This window comes from Populus nigra, chromosome 4 (assembly GCF_951802175.1).
Source record: "Populus nigra chromosome 4, ddPopNigr1.1, whole genome shotgun sequence".
NCBI lineage: Eukaryota > Viridiplantae > Streptophyta > Magnoliopsida > Malpighiales > Salicaceae > Populus > Populus nigra.
This window is the reverse complement of record NC_084855.1, coordinates 11,511,871-11,534,018: the sequence shown is the minus strand read 5'-3', so window position 1 is coordinate 11,534,018 and position 22,148 is coordinate 11,511,871. Positions and strand designations below refer to the sequence as shown.

Here is a 22,148-nt window from a genome sequence, read left to right as displayed (position 1 = left end):
TTCACCCAAAGTTCAACATAATTCATAATATCAAACCTAATTGATATTTTCATACTCAATTGCATGAAATCAAATCTAAATTCATAGTAAATTCAAACAAAAATATCAAATTTAACAATTTATTCATAATTCATCGCAACATATAATTCATCAGAATTTTATTTCATTCATGCTTTATTGCATGAAATCATTAAGCCTAGTCAATAGCATTCATAGTTGATTCGAACCAATTCATATAAATTTTCAAATTCATCAATTCATATAAATTTTCAAATTCATCAACTTATCCAAAATTCAACGTAATATATAATCTATTGAATTCAACTTCATGCTCATTTGCATGAAATCACCAAGCTTAACTAATAGCATTCATAGCTACTTTCAACTAATTCATACAAAATCCTAAATTTCAACAACTTATGTGAAATTTAACACAATACATAATTCATTAAATCCAATCTAATTGATGTTATTTTCATGCCCAAATACATTAACTTAATCAATTCTAATTGATGATATTCATAACTAATTTATCAATAATTCAACAAGTTCTAAATTCACTTAAACCCTAAATAACAATAATAATTTTATTTCAACTAAGTTAAATACAAATTAAATATAAAATCCATGTAATTAATAACAATACAATATGTTTACTTTGTTTATAGAACTAGAAAGTATTCGGATGGCGAAGACAATAACAACAATAATTGTTAGTAGTTTTTAAGAAGAAAACATCCTAAAAGACTTTGAGAATAAGAAGAGTTTGAGTTTTCGCGTATTTTAAGGATAAGAAAAAACAAGTGTAATTCATTAATTAGTGTTTTTAAAGAAAGGGGGGTTATCGGCATCATTTTTAGAGAGAAAGACTATATATTTATGTTTATTGATTTACGGAGAAGATTAAATTTCACAACATGTCACATATTAAAAATATGATATATTAAACTGTTGTTATTTATTTGAAAGCAACATAGTGATCGCTACGTTTAAAAATAATAACATTCATTAAATATACAGTTACAAGGAAAACTATTTTATTTTACCAAAACTTTCTTACTTAAATGCTGGTTTAATTTACCGTGCTAATGTAAAAATAAAAATAAAAATGGTAGACATAAATCACGAGATCGATCAGTGGTACTTGTAGGCTCCAGTGGCTGCATGCATGTGATCCAAGTCGTTAGAAAGCAGACAAGTAACACAGTATTGACAATTAGGACTTAGTTGCGAAAATGATTCTCTTTTTTAATTACAATCTGATTTTCGAATCAAATCACACCCTTCTCCCTAACCAACGACATACCTCAAGTACAAGACACTGGAAATACATTAATTAATCTTACCCTCTCAAAGATTTTATTACCACAACAGTCTAATATTCCCCTTAATAAAAAAAAACCATAAAACAGAAGTTTCCACGCTTCTACAATTTTTTTTTTTGTCAACTGACACCCATTTTATTACCAAAAAAGACATGGGCTTATTCACTCGCACGAGCTTCTTACCTTGCAATCCCCGGCAGCTAGAAGTTACCTCCCCCTTTCTTGTTTTTAGCCTTTAAAAACCCTCTCCCCCCACTCACTTCCCACTTCATTATAATGTCTAGCTGAATTTCTACTTCCACTCCCTCTTCTCACTCTCACTAGCTCGCTTGCTCTTTAAGTCTATTTTTCTAGCTCGTTGATTTCGTCTCTCTTGTGCTTTCCAAAACATGGGTTCTTTCTATAATTCATATTCAAACACAAATTATAATCAAAGAAACCAATTTTCAACAGAGCGCACGCCTAAGATGCTCAAAGAGTTTCTCATAGATGATTCATATTCATGTTCCTCAAGGGGGTTCAAATCATTTTCAAGAAAACCATGCGATTCCACCATGAAAACCCTTATCGAAACTGATATTTATAATCCAAGAAACGTTGCTAATCCTAGCAACAATATTGCAAGTTACAAGCTGCTTAAAAGTCGTTCAAAAGCAGCAGCCTCAACAACAATCTCAGCTTTTCAAGCCATGGTGAACGCCGTCAAGAACGTGCATTTCATTGCCATTAAGTCTCCCTCACTTTTACCCAGGAGTCTCTCCCGGAGACTATCAAAAAAGAAGTGTCAAAACAAGGAGAATGAAGTCAAAATGACAATCACGGTAAAAGACATTATACGGTGGAAATCGTTTCGGGACATTGTCGAAGACGACAAAGCTCCACCATCGGATTTGCCACCATCACCCCATCATTGCACCACTACCACAACCAGGTCCACTTCTACCACCCCACGTAGCGGGTCAAGTTGGTGCGATAGTGATTTCAACTCGGATTATTTGCCATCTTGGAACGGTAATTTTGACGAGTGTGTTGAAAATGTGGTCGGAGCGGGTAAGAAATTCTTACCATGTGTCGGCGAGGATTCTTTGGAGGCGACAACAGAGGCAAGAACATGTACAAAAGTGGGTCCCAAGGTAAAATTATATAGTGTATCGCATCTTTATAAAAATTTGCGTGTCTGCTGTTTTTATTTAACCCGCGGCGAGAATGTGTCTTTTAGTGGCTCGTGTTTTAACTTTGTCGGTTTCCTTAGAAGCATGTAATTTAGTGTTGAATCACATAGGACAAAAGAGAAGTATGTTCATTGTCCCTTTGTCCAATGAGATTAGATAGATCTAGATCTCTAGTTAAGGGCACACCGGCACAATTTTTTTAAGAAGCTGCCAAGGTTGGCTGGGAATCAAACATTCATTACATGCCAGTGCCATCAAAATATTTATTACATCTAGATTTATCAACATGGAAAATGCTAGGAGCATAATATTAATGGAGCCTAAGATATGCTTAATGCATGCAAACATGCCCTTTATTGCTTTACTCTATTATGTGATTGAATGTTTAATTATGGCTTTCTTGGACACGGGTTGACAATGAGATCACTGATTAATCTTGCATCGAATCACTCGGGTTGTATGAAAAACAATTTTAGGTGATTGTTCAAGCTAGAAAAAAGTTCGTTGTGCTTAAGATTTAATATAAACTGGAAATGTGCTTCAAATGTCTCTGTAATGATCATGTCTATGGTATATCCTGTGTTTGTTTTACAGTGTAAATTGATCTAATTTGGAGCGATGTAAAATGACAGGAGGACGAGGACGAACAACAGCATAGTCCTGTTTCAGTAATTGAGTTCCATTTTGAAGAAGATGAAGAGTCAAGTTCGTCTTTTCATCAAAGCCTTGCCACTTTGGATAGTATGTTCCCTTCTGGCTTAATTCCTACTCCATAATGCACAATTGTTTAGCACTGCAAGCATAAATGAGGCGGCATTAATTCATTAAATTAACAAGAAAATATGAGGCTTCATTAATTAGTGCTAATGGTTCTTTTCCTATATATGATGATAGAATGTTTCTAAGACGTCCACGAAATGCAGGGACTAGAGAAAAGATTATGGAAAAGATCCGAAGATCTGAGAGTGTAGCCAAACTGGTCCCTGTCAACCTCGATAAATGGATGTCAATGGACGAAAACGTTAGCTCTGAAGAAGATGATGACGATGACGAAGACAGCGATGATCTTGAAGGAATTAGAGAAACAAATATGATCAAGGACGAAGAAGAGGAAGAAATTAACAAAGTCGAAGAAAAGGCATGGAAGCTACTGAACCATATCAAAGAAACTGGTGTGGAATGCTGCAATGACAACGTGGACCTACTATTGAACTTCTTTAGAGATGAATTGGCTACAGGGAGATATGAGACTAGAAAAAATGGGATTGATGCGGAATTACTGAATAAAGCAAAAGCTTGGATAAATGGGGAAGACAGCTTATGGGTTGGATGGGAGATAGTGAATAAAAGGGAGGATTATGTTAGAGAAATGGACAGGGAAGGCAGATGGAAAAAGTTTGAGGAAGAGCAACAAGAGCTTGCTTTGGAAATTGAGAATGGTGTGCTTCGTCTTTTGGTTGATGACTTGCTGCTTGATCTCGTCTCTTGCTGATGATGATTGATTAGAAGCAACAGAAGTGAATATCTAGCGAATATTAGAATCACCCATTATACTGAAAATGCACTGAAATTATCCCTTAAATGACATAACCCATGCTCATTGTTTTGGGATATTTCTAGCGTTAGCCTATAATGAAATTTTGTAGGAGGAAATAAAAAAAAATAGTGGTGTTCGTTAGCACTTATTTTTCTTAGCAAGGACCAAGAGGTTAGAATATTGTCCGTTCAATATTTTTCTTCTGTAAATACACAACATATCGTTGTTCTTGTTCATTTCCTGTCTTCTACAAGAACTCAACACTTCGAACGGAAAAGGCCTCGGCTTGAATTGTATTTTTTTTTGCCAGTTATAAAGACATGGCTCAACACCGAGACCTTTAGGGGGAGGCCATGGGTGCAGGCTTATTAGCAGCTTGAAAAATGGTGAAATGCAGCAGTCACAAGAATTAGTACGGGCCTTGAGAGTCCACCTTTCCTAATTAGTGTGTGGGCTGTCCATGTTAATGGGATGTCTTCTTCGCTAAAGGGCCACGTTAACGTTAACCCTAACCCACCCATTTCTTTGCCAGCACGGTTTATCACTTACCATACATGAATTTAGTCTAGGACAATCATTAACAGTGAATATATATATATATATATATATGAGTCTCGTAAACAGAGTCATTAGTCTTAAAAGTTAATTATGGGTTGTTTTTTTTTAAAAAATTAATTTATTTTAATTTCATTATTTAAAATAACTTCATCAAATTATCCATAAATAAAAAATAAAATTAACCTGGTAGGGTCTTTTGGGTATCTTTACAGAACACAACCAAACCAAGCATTAAGCAAGCAGAAAAGGCGGTGTACATAAAGAGAGTCTTTTTGGGGGCCGTTCCTTGGCTCCTCAAGGTGACCAGAGTAACACAATCGTGACCATTTTGTCAAGCTCCCCAACACCACACACCTCCTCAATAAAAAACCGCCAAAACTGACGGACCCCTCTTCCTCACATCTCCCTCGTGCCACATCAACTCGACTTCCCATGTTTCTATAAAAATCCCAAACATCTCCATGTCTTCTTTCTCCACATCTCTCATGGCTTTCATAGTCTCAAACAAGCCTATGTTTACGTTGATGTCCGTAGCTGATGCAGCTACATGGTACTGTGCCCTTGTTCTTCTTGCTCTAATATTGCTTGCTTCTTTAAGAGAGGCATCTCCCACATACGGTGATGATCGTCACCATGATGTTGTCGTTGAAGGCAATCAAATATTTTACCGGCCGTGCGATGAAATTTATGTTGTGAAAGAAGGAGAAACCCTTCACACCATCAGTGATAAGTGCGATGACCCTTTTATAGTGGAGGAGAATCCTCATATTCATGATCCTGATGATGTTTTTCCTGGTCTTGTTATCAAGATTACTCCTTCAAGGTCTAGGAAATTATTGCGGTAGCTAGTTTTTGTTGATCGTCTTTATAGTATTAGTCTTCTTGGCCTCTTTGTTACTCTTTTCTCTTATCTTTTTTTCTTGAAATACAAGATAGTGTTATGTAAAAAATAGCCATCATATATTGAAGAAGTCTGCTTTTGATTACTTCGTTTTGTTGAGTTTCCATGTATCGATGTTTGTAGGCTTTACGCACACATCAATTGCGAAAAATTAAAAGGAAGGGAGGGAGATCTTCTATGAAATATTTTGCAGAGTAATTGTGTTTGTATTCATGGTATTGAGCAAAGTCTCAAAGATATGGATATAAAATTTATTGCAAATTAAATTTATTGAACCAAAAAGAGATTTGAACAATATCCCAATGTTGCTATTTCTTGAGGAATATAGTTTGACAATATACGCAGAATATTAATTTTTCGAGTTAATATATGGTTGTGTTATTGCTACTGCTATCCTTCTGTAAAGGGAGAGGTTTTTAATTTATTAAACTAAATATAAGATATATTTCCATGTAACCCTACGAGGGTTTAATTAGAAAATTGGTTATAATATTGTCTGCACATCAATTTTTTTTTTTTTGGGTAACTGCACATTGTCACCTTTATTTTGGCTTAAAGAAACCATTCTTCCTTGAACTTGGAGTCCAAACAAGGAACAAGAAACAAGTTATTTATCATTTAATTACTTCACCCTATCTCGAATTCAGAATTTTGCAATTTGTAGGGATGATCTGAGAGTAGCGCTGCTTAAATTACCAAACACAGCATACGGTTATTTTTGTAGTTGCATGCAATTAATCATGATCCTGCAGAATTAAAAAGGAGCTGGTGGTCAAGAATCGGATCAACAATTTGACACGACATTCTTTCTACAAGAGCGGCTCGGCATTAAAGGAAGGAACACCATGGCCATTTGTCAACCAAGTAGTAATTAGAGAGAGAGTGCGTTGCTGAAACAGCTTTTGTTTTTTTGGAGATATCCATGACATGGTCTGTGCGCAAAACAGAGAGACCTGCGCACGACAAGAAAAGGGAAAGAAACATAGAATGATTGAATAGCTAGCTAGTAGCTAAACTACGAAAAAGGAAACGACGTGTAAAGATGGAAAGAGGACGCAGAACCCATCATTTCCTGGCCTTCAAAATAAGTAGAACTCTATTTTTTTTTCCTTGGTAATAACAAAATTGTGGGTCGGAAAATAATTAAATCAACAAAATTTCAATGACAATGAATTTTGTGGCACGTCAATTTAAGGCACGGACTGGGCCACTTTGCGGCTTCTTATTGAGGGCGTTTTATGCCAAGTCACGAAATTAAGATGACACTTTTAATTGGTTCCTAGCAGTCAAGTTGGAAATTGGCAGCCCAGGTAAAGTGACACGAAGACTAATTAGCTAGCATTCATGAGCAAATTCTGAAAATCATTTCGTTTTTCTTTTCTTTTCTTTTTGAGTCACTAAGGATATCCATGGATGTTGTCATCTTCCTCCAAGCGCATGAGAGAGACCAGGGTGGTCAGTAAAACTTACCATCTATTCTCGAACAATGAGTTATCTTTCTTTGACTGGAGCTAGCGGTCTTGTCTGAAATTATGAAAAAGCAATCCATGGTCGGTCGACGATGTAGATGTAGATGTAGATTCAGTGCATGGATTTTTAAAACAGGCACCTTTACAACTGGGAAATGTCATCAAACAACTTGGTTGATTTTCTAAAATCAATATTGGTATTACAAATTACATTACTAAATATAACATTTTCTAGCAATCCAAGCTACTAATAATTTTTTTTTCCTTTTTCACTGCCAAACTTTTCTTTTTTCAATTGCAGTTTTTCATGTGCAAATTAATGATCAATTTAATAAAATTTGTTAAAAAAAAATTCAACAAAAAAAAAATCAAAGTGTAAAACAAGAGAATCTTGTGCTCAATCATAAATTTGCTAGAAAATTTTTTATTTACTCCACCCCTTTCCTTGTTCTTGCTATGTAGTTCCTTTAGTTTTGACAATTTTAATTTTGACTCAAAATTTTATTTTTCTTAACATTTCATTCATCAAGTCTAAAAGAAAAGAGAAAAAGTCATTTGAAAACAATAAAAAAGAGACAAAGCTGGCTACTGGTTACTTTTTAACAATGAAACTCGATGTTTTATTTTATATGAATAGATTCTTTTTATGAGAGGAGCTTGATGATTATGTTTTTTTCTCCTATAAACATGCTAGAAAAAATAGATCAAGTTTTGTTTAAATTTTTTATTCAGTTATTTTTTATTTTTTTATTAGGGATCAAAGTAGGCCTGACATGATTTTTTTTTAAAATAATATATATATATATAATAAAACAATTCATCGAGTTGTGAGACTTTTGATTCAGGGCCTAACTTGACTTGATGAACATCGATAAATGATAAAAAGATTTGTGAATAAAATCGTAAAATAATTTAGATTAATGGCAGGTATGGAATAAATTAAAGATGAACATATAACAGAGGTAATTTTTTGTTTGAAATGATGCAATAAGGGTGGTGTTTGTCTTTCTTTGAGCATAACCAACCTTTTATTTAGATCTTTAAACTAATACATATTTTAGAATTTGTAGTTTCCTTTAAAACTAGGTGACAACTTCATTTTTCATATTTCCTTTACATTCAAAGGTCTTGTATTGATGTTGGATAATGAAAATTATCACATGTTTAATCTAAACAACTGCTAGTTATCAATAGCTTAAAACATCATGGGAAGCCAATCCATCAAACAAAACATGCAGGAAGGCATAAATAAATGATCCACCTAAGGTCAATTTTGGGTATAAGTGTTTATGATAACAAGTAGATTTGTCTTAAGTCCTAACCAAGAAGTATTTTGGTTGTGTGTCATGGAATGACATGGAAATGTTAAAAACAAGTTTTAAAAACTAACAGCTTTTTGATCAATTCCCACAAATGACATCAATTAATGAGTCCTAAAATCAAAGATGTTTAGGAATAAGATTGATGTATTGGATAATTGATTGATCTCTTAACTCAAGCAATCTAATCCATTCTTCATAGTCAAGGTATCTGGTGATTTGATATGGAAAGTCCAGAGGGTTGATAAGTGGTAGCAAGTGATGTATAATAAGACAAGTGGCCAGTAACTGTGGTAATTGTAAGTGATGTCTGGTAAGCCAGGTGTCTGATAGTTGGTTTCTGTAAAAGGTTCACTTTGATGGACGCGAGGACTCTCCAATGTTAAAGTCACTAATTTTATAGAGGGAGAAAGTACAATGATATTTTACAGATATAGATTTTGAAATATATATGCTAAAAATATTGAGAATAAAGAGATTATGAACTTTTGACTTTAAGGATTCATGGTATATTTATAGCCCATGAATCTTATCCTTTTATGAAGATGTTGCAATGTAATTTCACCTTGTGATATTTTAAGTTGTATTACACTCAAAATAATACATATTAGATCAGTATAAAATACTGAAAGACTCGCGTGGAGTCCCAAAAATATCACTAGCAAGTGTTGGACTCGGGTATACCACGTCCATGTTGGGATTACGCCCTGCATAGACTCAGGTTACCACACTCGAGCTGAGGCTCCTTGGGTTCCTTACTATACTTTGGGCTCAGTGTACAAAGCCGGAGCTCAAGGGGTGTTCTTGTTGGGTTTATTTTGGGGCAATTTTTTTTGTTCATTTTAGGGGGTATTTTGGGTCCATTTTATTTGGATCCATTAGACACATCAACTTAAAAGACTCAATATGAAAATAGAACTAAATTGGTTTATATGTTGAGATTTTTTTCGTTGTGCATGTTCTCACAAATGTGAAGTGTCAAAGAATATTCTGATGTTAAGTTAAAGATAGATATTACAAAATAAAATTTTAGAATATAGCTAAAAAATAAAAGAAAAAAGGGATTGAATTTGTCACAAAACAAAGTTGTTTTTTTTTATTTTCATTGTTCAAAAACGCACGAAAAACTTCAATCGAGTCCTTGAAGTTTTAACTTACGTATAATCAATCCCTATTATTTGTCATAACCCAATTCTGGGGTATTCCTCAAAATTCACTCTTTAAAAAAAACAAAATAAATGAGCCTAATTTGGAATTAATTGAGAAGATTATAATTTTAAGAGACCAAATTTAATTTTTACCAAGTTAATTGATTGAAATTAGGGGGCAAAATTGCAAGAAAATTAGAGTTTTTAGGTTAAATAGGGGTCAAATTGAAGAAATTCATAGTCAAGGACCACTCTGTAAAAAGAACCAAACTATAGAGGCTTAATTGACAAAAACCGGTGGTGAAATTGAAGAGATGTGAAGTTTAATGGTCAATTAGGGGTTAAATTGCATAAATCCAAGACCAAAGTCGAAAGTGCAAAAGGCACGCCGTCATTCGGGGATAAAATTAAAGTTCGGCATGGGCTAAATTGCACTAAATCAAAAGTTCAAGGTAAATTAGAAGTGCAATTAAAAAGGCATTGAAAGGCGAAGGACTAGATTGAACTTTAAAAAAAAACTAGACGACACGTTGTCTGGTCACTGTTCATTATCTTCCTCGATTTTGCCCGAAAATGCTGTCTGGGTGGCTACTTTTCAAGTGCATTTAGTACCTTATATGTCCACCAAAATTGACAACATATGAACCAAAATAATCACCTGACATTGCTTTACAACCCCATGTGACTCGTTCAGATCGATTGACAACAGAACGACCTTGGTGCCGGCCTAAAAAAATCAACTCATGCAGCCTTTTCCTACATATTTGACAACTCACAATGCATACTTTAAACCAACGGTTGAGATCCTTCCCAACTGAACTAAAGGCCAGGATTTAGCACCATTAAATAAAAAAATATCCATCTTCCATCCCCTATAAATAAATATGGATTTCATGGCCAGAAAATGAAGGAAATCGGGTCTAAAGTCGGCAAAAAAAAGCCCCCATAACCCCTGATTTCTGCAATTTTTTCTCTCTTTCTCTTTCTCTTTCTGTCGTTCCAGCCGCTGACTGATGCTACCACTAGCTCGTCAGTCACCAGCTCTATCACAAGAAGCCAACATCACCACCGACCAGCCATCAAGAGCCACCATTGGTCTCTCTCTCTCCCCCCTCTTTGTTACCTTTTCTTTTCTTCTGCTTTCCTCTCTCTTCCTGCCTCTAGCTCTGCCTTGAAAATGCCACTTTTTCTCCAATCACGCCAAGCACCAATAGTCGGGCTGCCATCAACAACCTTAGCCCAGGTGAATTCCATCAACCATCCCCGCCTACAACACGCCTTTTGTTCTTCTTCCTTCAATCAGAGCATGCAGGACGTGAATTAATTCACGTCATGCACTGTTGGCATTCGCCAGCAATTATGGGGATAGGCTGGACCCATTTCCAGCTTAGCCCAGATGGCTTGGCCGGTTCGGACTAGCCCCAAAAAAGAAGAAAAAAAGCTCTGTTGGGCCGAGACCAGCACAACCCAATAGTTTTGGGCTTGGCCGGCCCAACCAATATATATTTATTTATAATAATATATTATAATATTAAGAAAACAAAACAAATAAATAAAATAACAAATCATTTCAAAAAATTATAATTTTCTCAAATATTTTTCTACCAATTTTGTATAATATCGGGCCGTAAATTTACATTGTAAAATACAAATTCAGTATTAAAATACTCGGTTTTCTCTAAAATATTTCAAAAAAAATTCAAAACCTTTAAATTAATTTCCCTTTTCAAAAAAAATAAAATGTTTTCATGCATACAGTCAAATCCTAAAAATCTTTCCAAGCATATTTTCATAAAAAAATAAAACATTGCATCTTTCTCATGTTTTGAAAATCCAAGAAAAAGTGGATATCTTAACCAGTTTATGACCATCCATTAGGGTTTGACCAAAATATCAAAAACTTTTTTTCAATTTTTTTTAGGGTTCAAATATAGACTTTAATATTTGTAGTGTGTAAAATTATATGATAAAGTACACCCTTAGGTATTAAAGATACAAGGTGTAAATAAATGTGATGCTAAAATTCAGACTTTGGAATGGTTAGGATTTAATTCGATAAGGTAGAGAGTCTCTCATGAAGAGAGATCTGCATTGAACCTTAAAAAATACCAACAAATAGAAACTCAACATAGAAAAACAATCAAACAACAATGCAACTTACCTTACTCAATCAGTCTCTTACTAAAATTCTTGCAGACTTTAGGTTTCTAGTGACTATAATACTAGGTGACGACTCCTGAACATTAATCATAATTTTATGACTAAATCCAAAAACTTTTGCAACACAACACCTCATTGGAGGCACAACAAAAGCCTCCATCGTCGTTGACGACGTAGCAGTGCGACCCGCGACATTGTTTTAGCCTTTTATGTTTTGATTCTAAACTTTATTTTTATGACATTTTAGTTCTTAGCTCTTGAGATAGGATATGGAAGATCATCCAAAGGGTAAATGAGGGAAAATATGTTTAGTCAACCATATTTCGACCATAAAAAGTGATGATTTTAGTGTTAATAAAATCATTTTAAAAATGGAAGTTAAATTAAGATGATTTTTTTTTCTTTAAACGTATTAGAAATGGTAGAGCCTATGAATTTAGTTTTTGATTTACGATTCTTAAACTCATTAAATGATGTTTTAATGTTATAAATGGCTTTATAGGGGTAATTAAGATGTTTTAGAGATGTTTTTAGAATGAAACATGTTGAAATTTGAGTTTTTAATGTCCTAGAACTTGAACCCTGATTGGTGGGCAAAATTTGAATAAGAAGAAAATGCATTGTTAAATAGATAATGCTTTATTATTTTATTAAAAAAATAAAAAATCAAGTATGTAGGTCTAACCTCCTATAACTTTTTGTTAAATAGCCTTTGGATTTTTTCAGTTTTTATTTTTAAAAATTTTATTTTTCTTAGATTTTAAATCAAATTTTGTTTAAATAGATGTATTAAAGTGATATTTAAAGAATTATACAATTATTCCATAGTTTAAAAAAAAATAAGAACTTTTTATGGTAATATTGATAATTACTTTATGAATAATTATATGTTAATTTAATATATGAATTTTTTAAATAATCATTAATATTCAATAAGAATAAAATATATTTTTATTATTCAATATGAACAATTCATCAATTTTTTTTATTGAAACTTAATTTCCTAATCATAATAGTTTTAATAAAAAAAAATTTGATAGTTTTTTTTAAAACAAAATATATGAATAAGGAAAGGTTTTTTTATTAAAAAAAGTTTTTCCTCTTTAATTCAAATTACTATAATTGTTTTAATTGCTATTAGTTTTTTTTTATTCAATAAACAAGCTGTTAATAAAAAAAAAGACATGTTAAAAGAAAAATATTATTTAAATTAGAAAAGATAATTTTAACTAAAAAAATACATTTTTCTCTGTTATCTTAATTACTGTATTTCTTATAAGTAGTTATTTTAACTATGATTTATTATGTAATTAAACGGGTACCTTAGCTAGTAGTTTCTACATTATCATTTTCAATTATAAAATTCTAGGAATCGGGAGAAGGATCTGCGGTTCGGGGCAGCTTCGGAATCCTGACATATCGGAAACTCATTTATAGCCCAAAAAACAGTATGGCTTGGCCCATGATGCCACTTTATGCGCTTAAAATATAACGAAAGATCCAGAAACGCCACCGTAACGAGTAGCCTGCCACTTCTCCGCTTCGATTTGTTCTCTGTTTAGAGAAAAGAAAAGAAAACCCAAAGCTGAAACAAGAACAAAACAAAGACAGCCACACGAAAAGAAAGAAGACATTGTAAAAACATGGCAACAACAGATATACCAGATGGAACGGTAAGCAACATACTAGACCAAGACACTCTCAAGTGGGTTTTTGTTGGAGGCAAAGGTGGTGTAGGCAAAACGACTTGCAGTTCGATTCTCTCAATTCTTCTGGCTCAAGTCAGATCTTCCGTTTTAATCATATCTACTGATCCAGCTCATAACCTTAGTGACGCGTTTCAACAACGATTTACGAAGACTCCTACTTTGGTTAATGGGTTCAGCAATTTATACGCTATGGTAAAAGTTTGGATCTTTTTTGGTTTTGGGTTTGTTGGATTTCAAGGGAATTTTGTATTTTTTTAATTGAATTTGAGAATACCCAGTTGTGAATTTAGTTCTTTTTAAGTTTTTGATTTTTGGTTTTTGAAGAGTTCAGAAATTGATTTTGTTGTGTGAAACATCTGTGTAAAGTTTGATGAAGTTTTGTTCTTTTTTTCTTTGAAGAGGTTGATTTTGAGTTCTCATTGTTAATTGTATTGGGGAGTTGTTATATTGGTTGATAATGTTGTTTTTCATTATATAATTGTGGCATTATTTGGGTAATGGTGATTTGCAGGAGGTGGATCCTAACGTTGAAAACGATGATATTGGAGGAAGCGAAGGAATGGATAGTTTGTTTTCTGAGCTTGCGAATGCAATTCCTGGCATTGATGAGGCCATGAGTTTCGCGGAGATGTTGAAGTAAGAACCATGTTTCCATTATCTTGATCACTTGCAATGTTGAAAAGCATTTAGTGGATCAATAAATATTATGATCTAATGGCTTAATGTTTGATTGACTTTATGGGTGGGGATGCTATGCTTATTTTCCTTTCTTTATTGAGGATTGCTCTGGGGTTTCTTCAAAGTTTGCAAAGCTGCAAGAAGTTGAGATTTATGACATTATTAGTTCCAGGATTGCTCTTTTGTTTCGATGACAGGCACTGGTCAGGGGTTAACTTTAAGTGAATTTATTTGTCAAGTAGCTATAGTTGAGTTGACTACTCCTACTGATAAACTGGGCTTCTTGCATGTTATTTGAGCTGTGCTACATGTTTTGAGCTAGTGGATGTTATTTATTTGTTTCCATCATATGAATCTTTGATCAAACAGTTTTGAGCATGTCCTTGATATGGTCTTTTACCATATTCAGTTCTTGTAATAGTTCTACAAATGTAATTAGAATGTGAGTGAATGAATTGTGTTGTTGTATGTGAAGTGTTTTTTCTATTTTACCTAAACTGACATCTTATTCCCTTCCTTGCCAAAGCTCTGCTGAGAGACACATGGTGGTTTCACTCTCGCCTTTGCTAGACCAAGTTGAATCAACTTAATTTTTTAATTATCAAGAATCGAATGCTTTCTGCTCAACTTATTTTCCTGCAGACTGGTGCAAACGATGGATTATTCCTGTATTGTATTTGATACTGCTCCAACTGGTCATACACTCCGGCTATTACAATTTCCATCAACTCTGGAGAAGGGGCTTCAGAAGGTGATGTCTTTGAAAAGTAAATTTGGCGGCTTAATTGGTCAGGTATGTCCTTCATTGTTATATCAAGTATTAGCCTTTTAATTCAAATGGGGGTCATATTGTTGGCTTGTCTTTGACTATATGATAGTTGAAACAACTATTTAAATAAAGTTCATCCTTTTCTTTTCTTGTCAGGTGATGCTTATGTAATAAGTTATTTCAAACTGTTCAGATGCCTGGTTTAACTTCTTTTTTCTATTCCTATTTTAGCATGTTCTATTAATTGAGCAGTTGTATTTCCTTTCATTCCAACATCCACTTACCTTAGCTTAATGGCTAGGACATAAAAATACAGTGCACTATGATATGTTGTGTTCTATTTCGGAAAAAATTTAATCAATGCAGTTCACATTGATCCTTTGTTGTTTGGGTTCCTAAGTTGTGACTTATTATACAATTTTGTACCCACAGGGCATTTATCAGTCCGGTGCTCCTTTTCTGTCTAATGTATGAATGGCATGAAAATTAATTAATTCTATTCCTTCTGCTTTTATCAAATCTTCGAGTTGATTCTAGGTTGTGGAATGATCATTCAATCTCCAATGTGCCAGTTCAATATTTGAGCCTTTTGCCGGTGCATGACTGCAATTTTATTTCTCTTTCTGCATTGTCCTTTCATTTCCCTAGTTATCTTAGTTCAAGCAGTCATTCATACATTAGGCAGGAATGGTGAGACCAAAAACATACTGAACCATCCATGATTGGTGGACCATTTATAGGATTGACCTCAGATGGCAGTACTCTTTCTACTTTCCCCTTATTCTCTGCCTGGTATTTGTATGGTTGAAGCTTCTGATTAAAGAGTTGAATCCAGAAATGCTAAGTTTTTTTTATCTGAGAGAAAAAAAAGAAGAAAAGATAATAATAGTAGGGGCTTGTCTGCTGTCTTTAGTCACTATAACTTCTAGTCATTTGGAAGAAGTGCAGAATGTATTACTCTTGCCATTTTGACCCATTGATGATTGAGAATAAAGTTTAGTCTCTGAGTAGTGGATTCCTGTTCCCATACATTTGAGTGATATTAAATTTCACGCCTCTGCATCCTTAATTCTCATGTCTTTTGATTATTCTTGGAATTTTTTGTGACAGATGACTCGTCTCTTTGGCATCGATGATGAGTTTGGTGAGGATGCAATCTTGGGAAGGCTTGAAGGCATGAAAGATGTGATTGAACAAGTCAATAAGCAATTCAAAGACCCAGTAAGATCTTTAATCCATGTGATTGTGTTTGCATACATTTGAGTGTTAATTATGTTATGTTTCAGTTGCAGGGGTTTTTTGTTTGATTGTATATATGCCAGAGTTTGTTTAGAGGATTGAGCCTCTTGTAGCATATTCGATGAAGGTGCCTGAATTGTGGTAATGGTAATTAAATAAGTATGGGTTTAGGAAGTTCTCATTGTTGCTGCATTATCTCTCCGTGTGTCTGGAATTATTGTAGTTTAATGACATGCAGTGGAGTGTTGTTGTTAAATTGGATTGAAGTTAATCTATTTTTTCATATCATGGGTGTCTTGCATATAGTTTTGAGGGTGTAACTAAATTTTATTTTTTTGCTCCTTCCTATTAAGGTTTGGTGCAAGGATGTGTATTTTGTCTTTGACATGTTCATCTACTTGAATAATTTCTTACATCGATGGCCTAAGATACTGTAGATTTGTAAGTTTGGAAGCTATGACTTGCAATTTTTCTTGATGGGCTGATTCTCACTGAAAATTTTCATTATATAGATGATACTTTTATTTTCCAGTTGAACATTCTAGTTTCTTTATCACTTGTCTTTTCTTTTCTTTTCTTTTCATCTGACTATAATTAATTATTTAATGCACTTGTATTTCTTGTTTCCAGGACTTGACAACCTTTGTTTGTGTTTGCATTCCCGAGTTCCTATCCCTTTATGAAACTGAGAGACTGGTTCAGGAGCTTACCAAGTTTGAGATTGACACGCATAATATTATCATTAATCAAGTCCTTTATGATGAAGAAGGTGTTATTAACATGTCCCTTACTCCCCTTTCTTTATACTTTATATATATATATATATATATATATATATATATATATATATATATATTCTTGCTTAGATAAATATGTTAACCATTATTTGTTGGTGTTATTATTGTAGATGTCGAATCCAAATTACTCAAAGCGAGAATGCGGATGCAACAGAAGTACCTTGATCAGTTCTATATGTTGTATGATGACTTCAACATTACAAAACTTCCATTGTTGCCACAAGAGGTAAGCTACTTGTGCCATAGCTTGTAGGACTTACCAAGGAACTTCTTGCTTCTTTCGTGTTTTTAAAGCAATGTAAACCGTTTTTAAAACTAGTTAGCTATTGTTTTCCTATATTTTTTTTTATCACCTTCTAAATATTTTAGGATGAGCGTATGCCAATGTTTTCCAAAGGAGCTTATTTTCCATTGAATGCAATTTGTTTTTGTATTATTTTCTACCTCAGTGTATTCTGGAGATGAAGGGGTGAATTTTCTGTCATTCACTTGGCTTCTTGCCGCTCTGATGCTTTTTTATTTTATTTTTATTAGTTAATCATCCATTTGACTAGCTTTCCTATTTAATAGGTTACTGGAGTTGAAGCGCTCAGAGCTTTATCAAGTCACTTTACATCACCATATCAACCTTCCACCAGCAGAAGTGCTGTGGAAGATTTAGAACGAAGGATATCTACCCTAAAGCTGCAGTTGGAACATGCTGAAGAAGAACTAGACAGACTTCAAAAAGGAAAGCAAAAGGTCTAAATGTTGCGTGTTCAACCATTTTGTAAGAGTGCACAATTAGATTGCGTCCAGTCATGTCATATTGGGCTGATTGGAATAAAAGTCATGCTTTATGGAAGCTCTGTACGATGTTTTGGGTAGGTTAATTTATTCATGAACATTTTTTTATGCTCCTTTACCGTGCAATAAGTGTGCTTTTTCATTAATAATATTCATGCTTTAGCCATTTCAACTATTGGAAGGCATTTTATTTTTTTTGTCATTTAGATGATTTCGATGCTTTGATTTTGAATAATGTTGATGATAGAAAAATATGTTTTGCAGTCAGCCTTGTTGTTTCCATGTCTTTTTGAGCATTTGGATCTGATGAGAACCGCAAATTTTTACCTTCCAATGTTTTGTTTTGTTGGAGAAGGATGTTTATTCGAATGGCAAAACAGAATTGTAATGCAGCAGCGAGTATTGCTTTATTTATGCTTTGCATGAACCAACAATATAGTGACTTTTCCTTTACTTAGATTTGATGGATGATAATGAAGAAAAGGGAAAACGAAAGCTGGTCTGTATTTAGAATTCTCAGGGTTCCCATTGGATATTATATAATTTATATGAATAAAAAAAACTTGTGATTCAAACTTGGTCTGTAATACAGTCAGGGTCCCAAAAAAAAAAAAAACGTAAACTTGGCGTGTTCTCTTTTTGGCTGGTCATGGAAAAGGGGGAGTTAAAAGGTGGTGATAACTGGAGTGAGATGGATAGTATCTGGCAGTCTGTTTGGAGATGGGAGGGTCCTGATAAAATCATGTAGCAGGTTCTACACCAACGCGTTATGACAAATGGATTTGGGTTCCACAGAAATTTTATCAGCTGCTTCTTGCAGCCAGTTTTGTGCGCATGTTGAACAAATTCCTCTGCTAAAAGGATTTGGATAAGTAATATGACGTGGTGGGGTTGGCCTGGAGCGTTGGAGGCTTTTGTTTGCGTTCTCCGTCAGGAAATTGTGGTGATGCAGAAACGATAGGGTGGTTGACGTTGGGCGACCATCGATTTTCTGGGAATGTAAATGAAATAATTAAAGCTTTTGGCAGCGATATTGAAAGTAACAACAGTCTCATGAGCCTTAGATATGAGAAATTCGCTATCTTCTCCACAGAAATGTTCTGGGTTTCAGGTGTGTTCAGGGACTAACTCCTCTTTTCGATATTCCACGAGATGGTGTTTCGTTTTTATCTTTATAGGAGACAGTGCCAGTGGGTGCTGTTTTGCTCCGCTCGTTACTTGTAATCTAGTTGTTTTCTCTGAGTTTCTTGTGAAGATTCTCGTTGCTAGTTAACTTTTTTTTCTTTTCTGAGAGCTTGATGATGATTAATACAGGAAAGAATTTTCGGAGATTTTGAATTCTGTGTACAAACATATATAAAACAAAACAATAAGAGGAGAGCCATTTGTAAAGAGTTCGAAAGCTTTTTTTACTATTTTGTTCCAAGACTTCTTGGCACAAGGCCAATGCAGCTTCTTTATGTGAATGCATTTCTTGTCTTAAAACAAGAAGTATGTGAAATGTAATATTAATCTAAAATAACTAAATTTTAGATTTTAATGAAGTAATATTTGGGTAATAATATTTTAAGTTATCGTTTATTTTAGAAGGTTTAAATAAAAAAAAAAAAATTATATTCAAAAGAATATAAGAGGATTGGAATCCGTTTAAAACTATCTAGACTCAAGTTTTGATAATATGTTTTGGTGTAAAAAAAATTTGTATATAAATATCAAACATTTTAAAAGAAAAAAATCATTGTACACGCTAAAATTATAACTAGTTGAATTCTATTAGTTACTCAATTAAATTTATTTATTTTTTTTAAAAAAAGAAATGAATACACGTGGGTGGATGGGAAGAGAAAGAATAAAATCTATAACCAACAAAAAATAATAAAAATATTTTTATATAATATTTCTCTCTTCTACTTTTATTAATCTATTTTTATAAAATTAATCTCATTATATAAATAATGATTACAGCTTTTCTCCCTCGAAACCAGATGAAAGTATGAAACTTAACGTGAACCAAATGTTTTTAATTTTACCAGGATTTTGTTTTCCCTGGTAATATCACTACTGCCGCTAAGCAAAAACGTGTTCTGATATGCAGCTACAACATAAAGTTTATATATTATCATGAGGCTTCCCGGTCAACAAATGTTGAGATGGCCGAGTTGGTCTAAGGCGCCAGATTAAGGTTCTGGTCCGAAAGGGCGTGGGTTCAAATCCCACTCTCAACATTTCTTTTTCTTCTTCTTTTACAATTCAGAGCAGAAAAGCTTGCCATGGTGAATGAGAAATATCATGCCTTAGCCAATCAAAATGCAGTTTTGGCCTTTTTCTGTATACCTTGCAGTGTTTCTCTTCCAAGTTACTAGAGCCTCGCAGTTTTCATGATAGTTTCTTCGTTCTTTTCGTAAGACGGTACAGCAGCAGCATCATCAGAACATAGAAAGCAAGAAGTTGAGGTCAAATAGCTTGAACTAATGTAGCAACATTAGCTCAAGCTTCACAGATAATTGGTTATGGTTGGCAAACAACCAAAGCCATTTCTTTCTCATCTTTGCGTTGAATCCTGGGACGAAAGTCCTTGCCATTGGACTCGTAACTGGGGTGTGAGAGTTGTAGCCCAATGATAGGAAACGGTTCTGACAACCGAGAGATTGGGGGAGCAAGGGATCGGTTGCCATTAGACTAGCAACGAGAACCCGTCTAGTTAAGTTACCTTAAAGAACCTGTATACAAGTTATTTCTCTGCGATATATTCCGGCAACCGGCACCGAAAAAGTGGTTCATTTATCTCCACTCTCCAGAGGTGCTTCAAGTGTAGTGAAGCTCGTAAATATCCACATCAAAGACAGCATAATCTCCCATGCTCGCATTGAAAAATCACCTTATCAGTAACTTATCATGAAAAGAGTACAGTAACATCAGCAGAACATATATTTTGCCACTGGGGCATAGGAAATAAGAAGATGATGACAAAGTCCAAATCCCCATTCCCCGTTCCAGGGCTGAAATTTCCTTCACATTACTTCTTTAATAATGAAGTTAACAGATATGACAAGCACATGCTAACCACCATGCAAGGTAGAAATAAAAACCACCAAATCCTTCTCTTCCAAATTCGTATCAAGCTGACCGCTGTGTTCCCAGTCACAATCATTCACAAGAACTAAAACACCAGGTCTTCTGCATAACGAACCACAATCTCAACATAAGTACTAATGAGACCAGTCAATATAAATAAGTCTTCAGCAAATAGAGCCGAGTTCATCATCATCGATATTTTTTATTGACAATTTTGCCTCATTTAGCAGTGGATTAGCAAAAGCTCTCAACTTTAAAATAAACTAGCCAAGTAAGAGCAATGCCAATTATAGGGAAGCTTAAAGCTTACACAGAATCGCCTTTCATGAACATTTCAGGCCTCTCCTTGATCAAATTCGTACGAACCCAAACAAGCAAATCTTTCATAGTAAACTGTACTAAAAGGCATAAAAAGATACGTGAAATGAGCACAACTACCCTTGTTTTCTTATTATCTGCAATTTCATTCCTCACTAAAATAAATAAACAAACAATTCACCTTGTCTGCTCCATTCTTAGGGCTAACATTCACATTATGAATCTTCACTGAATCAAATATAAATTGCATGCAACCAAACGATTAATAAAAGAGCAGGAACCTAGAAACCACAACGAGCATGTCCTTCAACAAAATGACAAAGTAAGCCAGCTACAAGCCTAGATGGAGGAGAACCAAAAGGAGATGGAAGAATAAAAAAAGGTCCCACAACTTGTATTGAAGACAGTAGCAAGAGCTATGCTCTGCGACACCCACATTTGCTAAAATTGAATGCTGATAAAGTAGTAAAAGAGCATGTAAATGATGGAGGACGATGGCGGTGGTACATTCGAATTAAGCCATGGCTAATGAGGGTTCATCGTAGAATGCAAATGATATGCAAACATTGCCTGAGGTCCAATATTTTATATATGTTGGAATTGTAAAGGTGTTGGTAAATAGAGTTTTAACAGCACCATCCTTGAATTGGGAAGGTTGCATAAACCATTTTAAGAAAAGATGATTGATCATTAATAGCAACAAGTTAATAATTTTTTTTTGTTTTAAGATCTTGAACAAGGAAGAATCTTAAGCTTACACTGATTTTATTTTTTATTTTAAACTTCAATATTATATATAATAATGTGCATTGAAGGATATTTTATACTTAATTTATAACTACTTATAAAAAAAAACTATATAGGTTCTTTAATTTTTTTTCTATATTAACTTAATATAATATAAAACCATATAATTATCATAAAAAAATTATTAACTTAATATAATATAAAACCGTATAATTATCATAAAAAAATTAAGGTTTTGCTGAAATCTTGAAATTCAAATCTATTAATAAACATTGAGTATAATGACCTGAAATACATCAAATCTATATCATGTTTGTTTTGTATTTTAAAAGTATTTTTATAAAAATAATTATTTTTATTTTTTTATTTTAAATTAATATTTTTATGTTTTTAGATCATTTTGATGTACTAATGTCAAAAATAATTTAAAATCTACATATT

General features: G+C 33.7%; 4 protein-coding genes and 1 non-coding gene across 5 annotated transcripts; 4 read left to right on the top strand and 1 right to left on the bottom strand.

Moving 5' to 3' along the window:
- Positions 1-1,602: 1,602 nt before the first annotated feature.
- LOC133692779 (uncharacterized) lies at positions 1,603-4,369 on the top strand. Its single transcript, XM_062113926.1, has 3 exons — positions 1,603-2,458; positions 3,130-3,238; positions 3,421-4,369. The coding sequence occupies exons 1-3, from the start codon at positions 1,715-1,717 to the stop codon at positions 3,987-3,989; spliced, it is 1,422 nt and encodes a 473-aa protein (XP_061969910.1). The 5' UTR covers positions 1,603-1,714; the 3' UTR covers positions 3,990-4,369.
- Positions 4,370-5,053: 684 nt separating this feature from the next.
- Positions 5,054-5,437, top strand: LOC133690770 (uncharacterized). The gene has a single exon (XM_062111035.1). The coding sequence runs from the start codon at positions 5,054-5,056 to the stop codon at positions 5,435-5,437; it is 384 nt and encodes a 127-aa protein (XP_061967019.1).
- A 7,638-nt stretch (positions 5,438-13,075) lies between these two features.
- On the top strand, positions 13,076-17,742 carry LOC133692557 (ATPase GET3A-like). Its single transcript, XM_062113598.1, has 7 exons — positions 13,076-13,490; positions 13,810-13,934; positions 14,619-14,769; positions 15,856-15,966; positions 16,615-16,753; positions 16,892-17,007; positions 17,352-17,742. Exons 1-7 carry the CDS (start codon positions 13,233-13,235, stop codon positions 17,526-17,528), a joined length of 1,077 nt encoding a protein of 358 aa, XP_061969582.1. The 5' UTR covers positions 13,076-13,232; the 3' UTR covers positions 17,529-17,742.
- A 1,969-nt stretch (positions 17,743-19,711) lies between these two features.
- Positions 19,712-19,792, top strand: TRNAL-AAG (transfer RNA leucine (anticodon AAG)). The gene has a single exon. It is a non-coding gene; the product is annotated as a tRNA-Leu (tRNA).
- Positions 19,793-20,626: 834 nt separating this feature from the next.
- Positions 20,627-21,210, bottom strand: LOC133691471 (ubiquitin-related modifier 1 homolog 2-like). Its single transcript, XM_062111987.1, has 3 exons — positions 21,142-21,210; positions 20,953-21,035; positions 20,627-20,744 (listed from the first exon to the last, which is right to left on the bottom strand). Exons 1-3 carry the CDS (start codon positions 21,208-21,210, stop codon positions 20,627-20,629), a joined length of 270 nt encoding a protein of 89 aa, XP_061967971.1.
- Between the last annotated feature and the right edge of the window lie 938 nt (positions 21,211-22,148).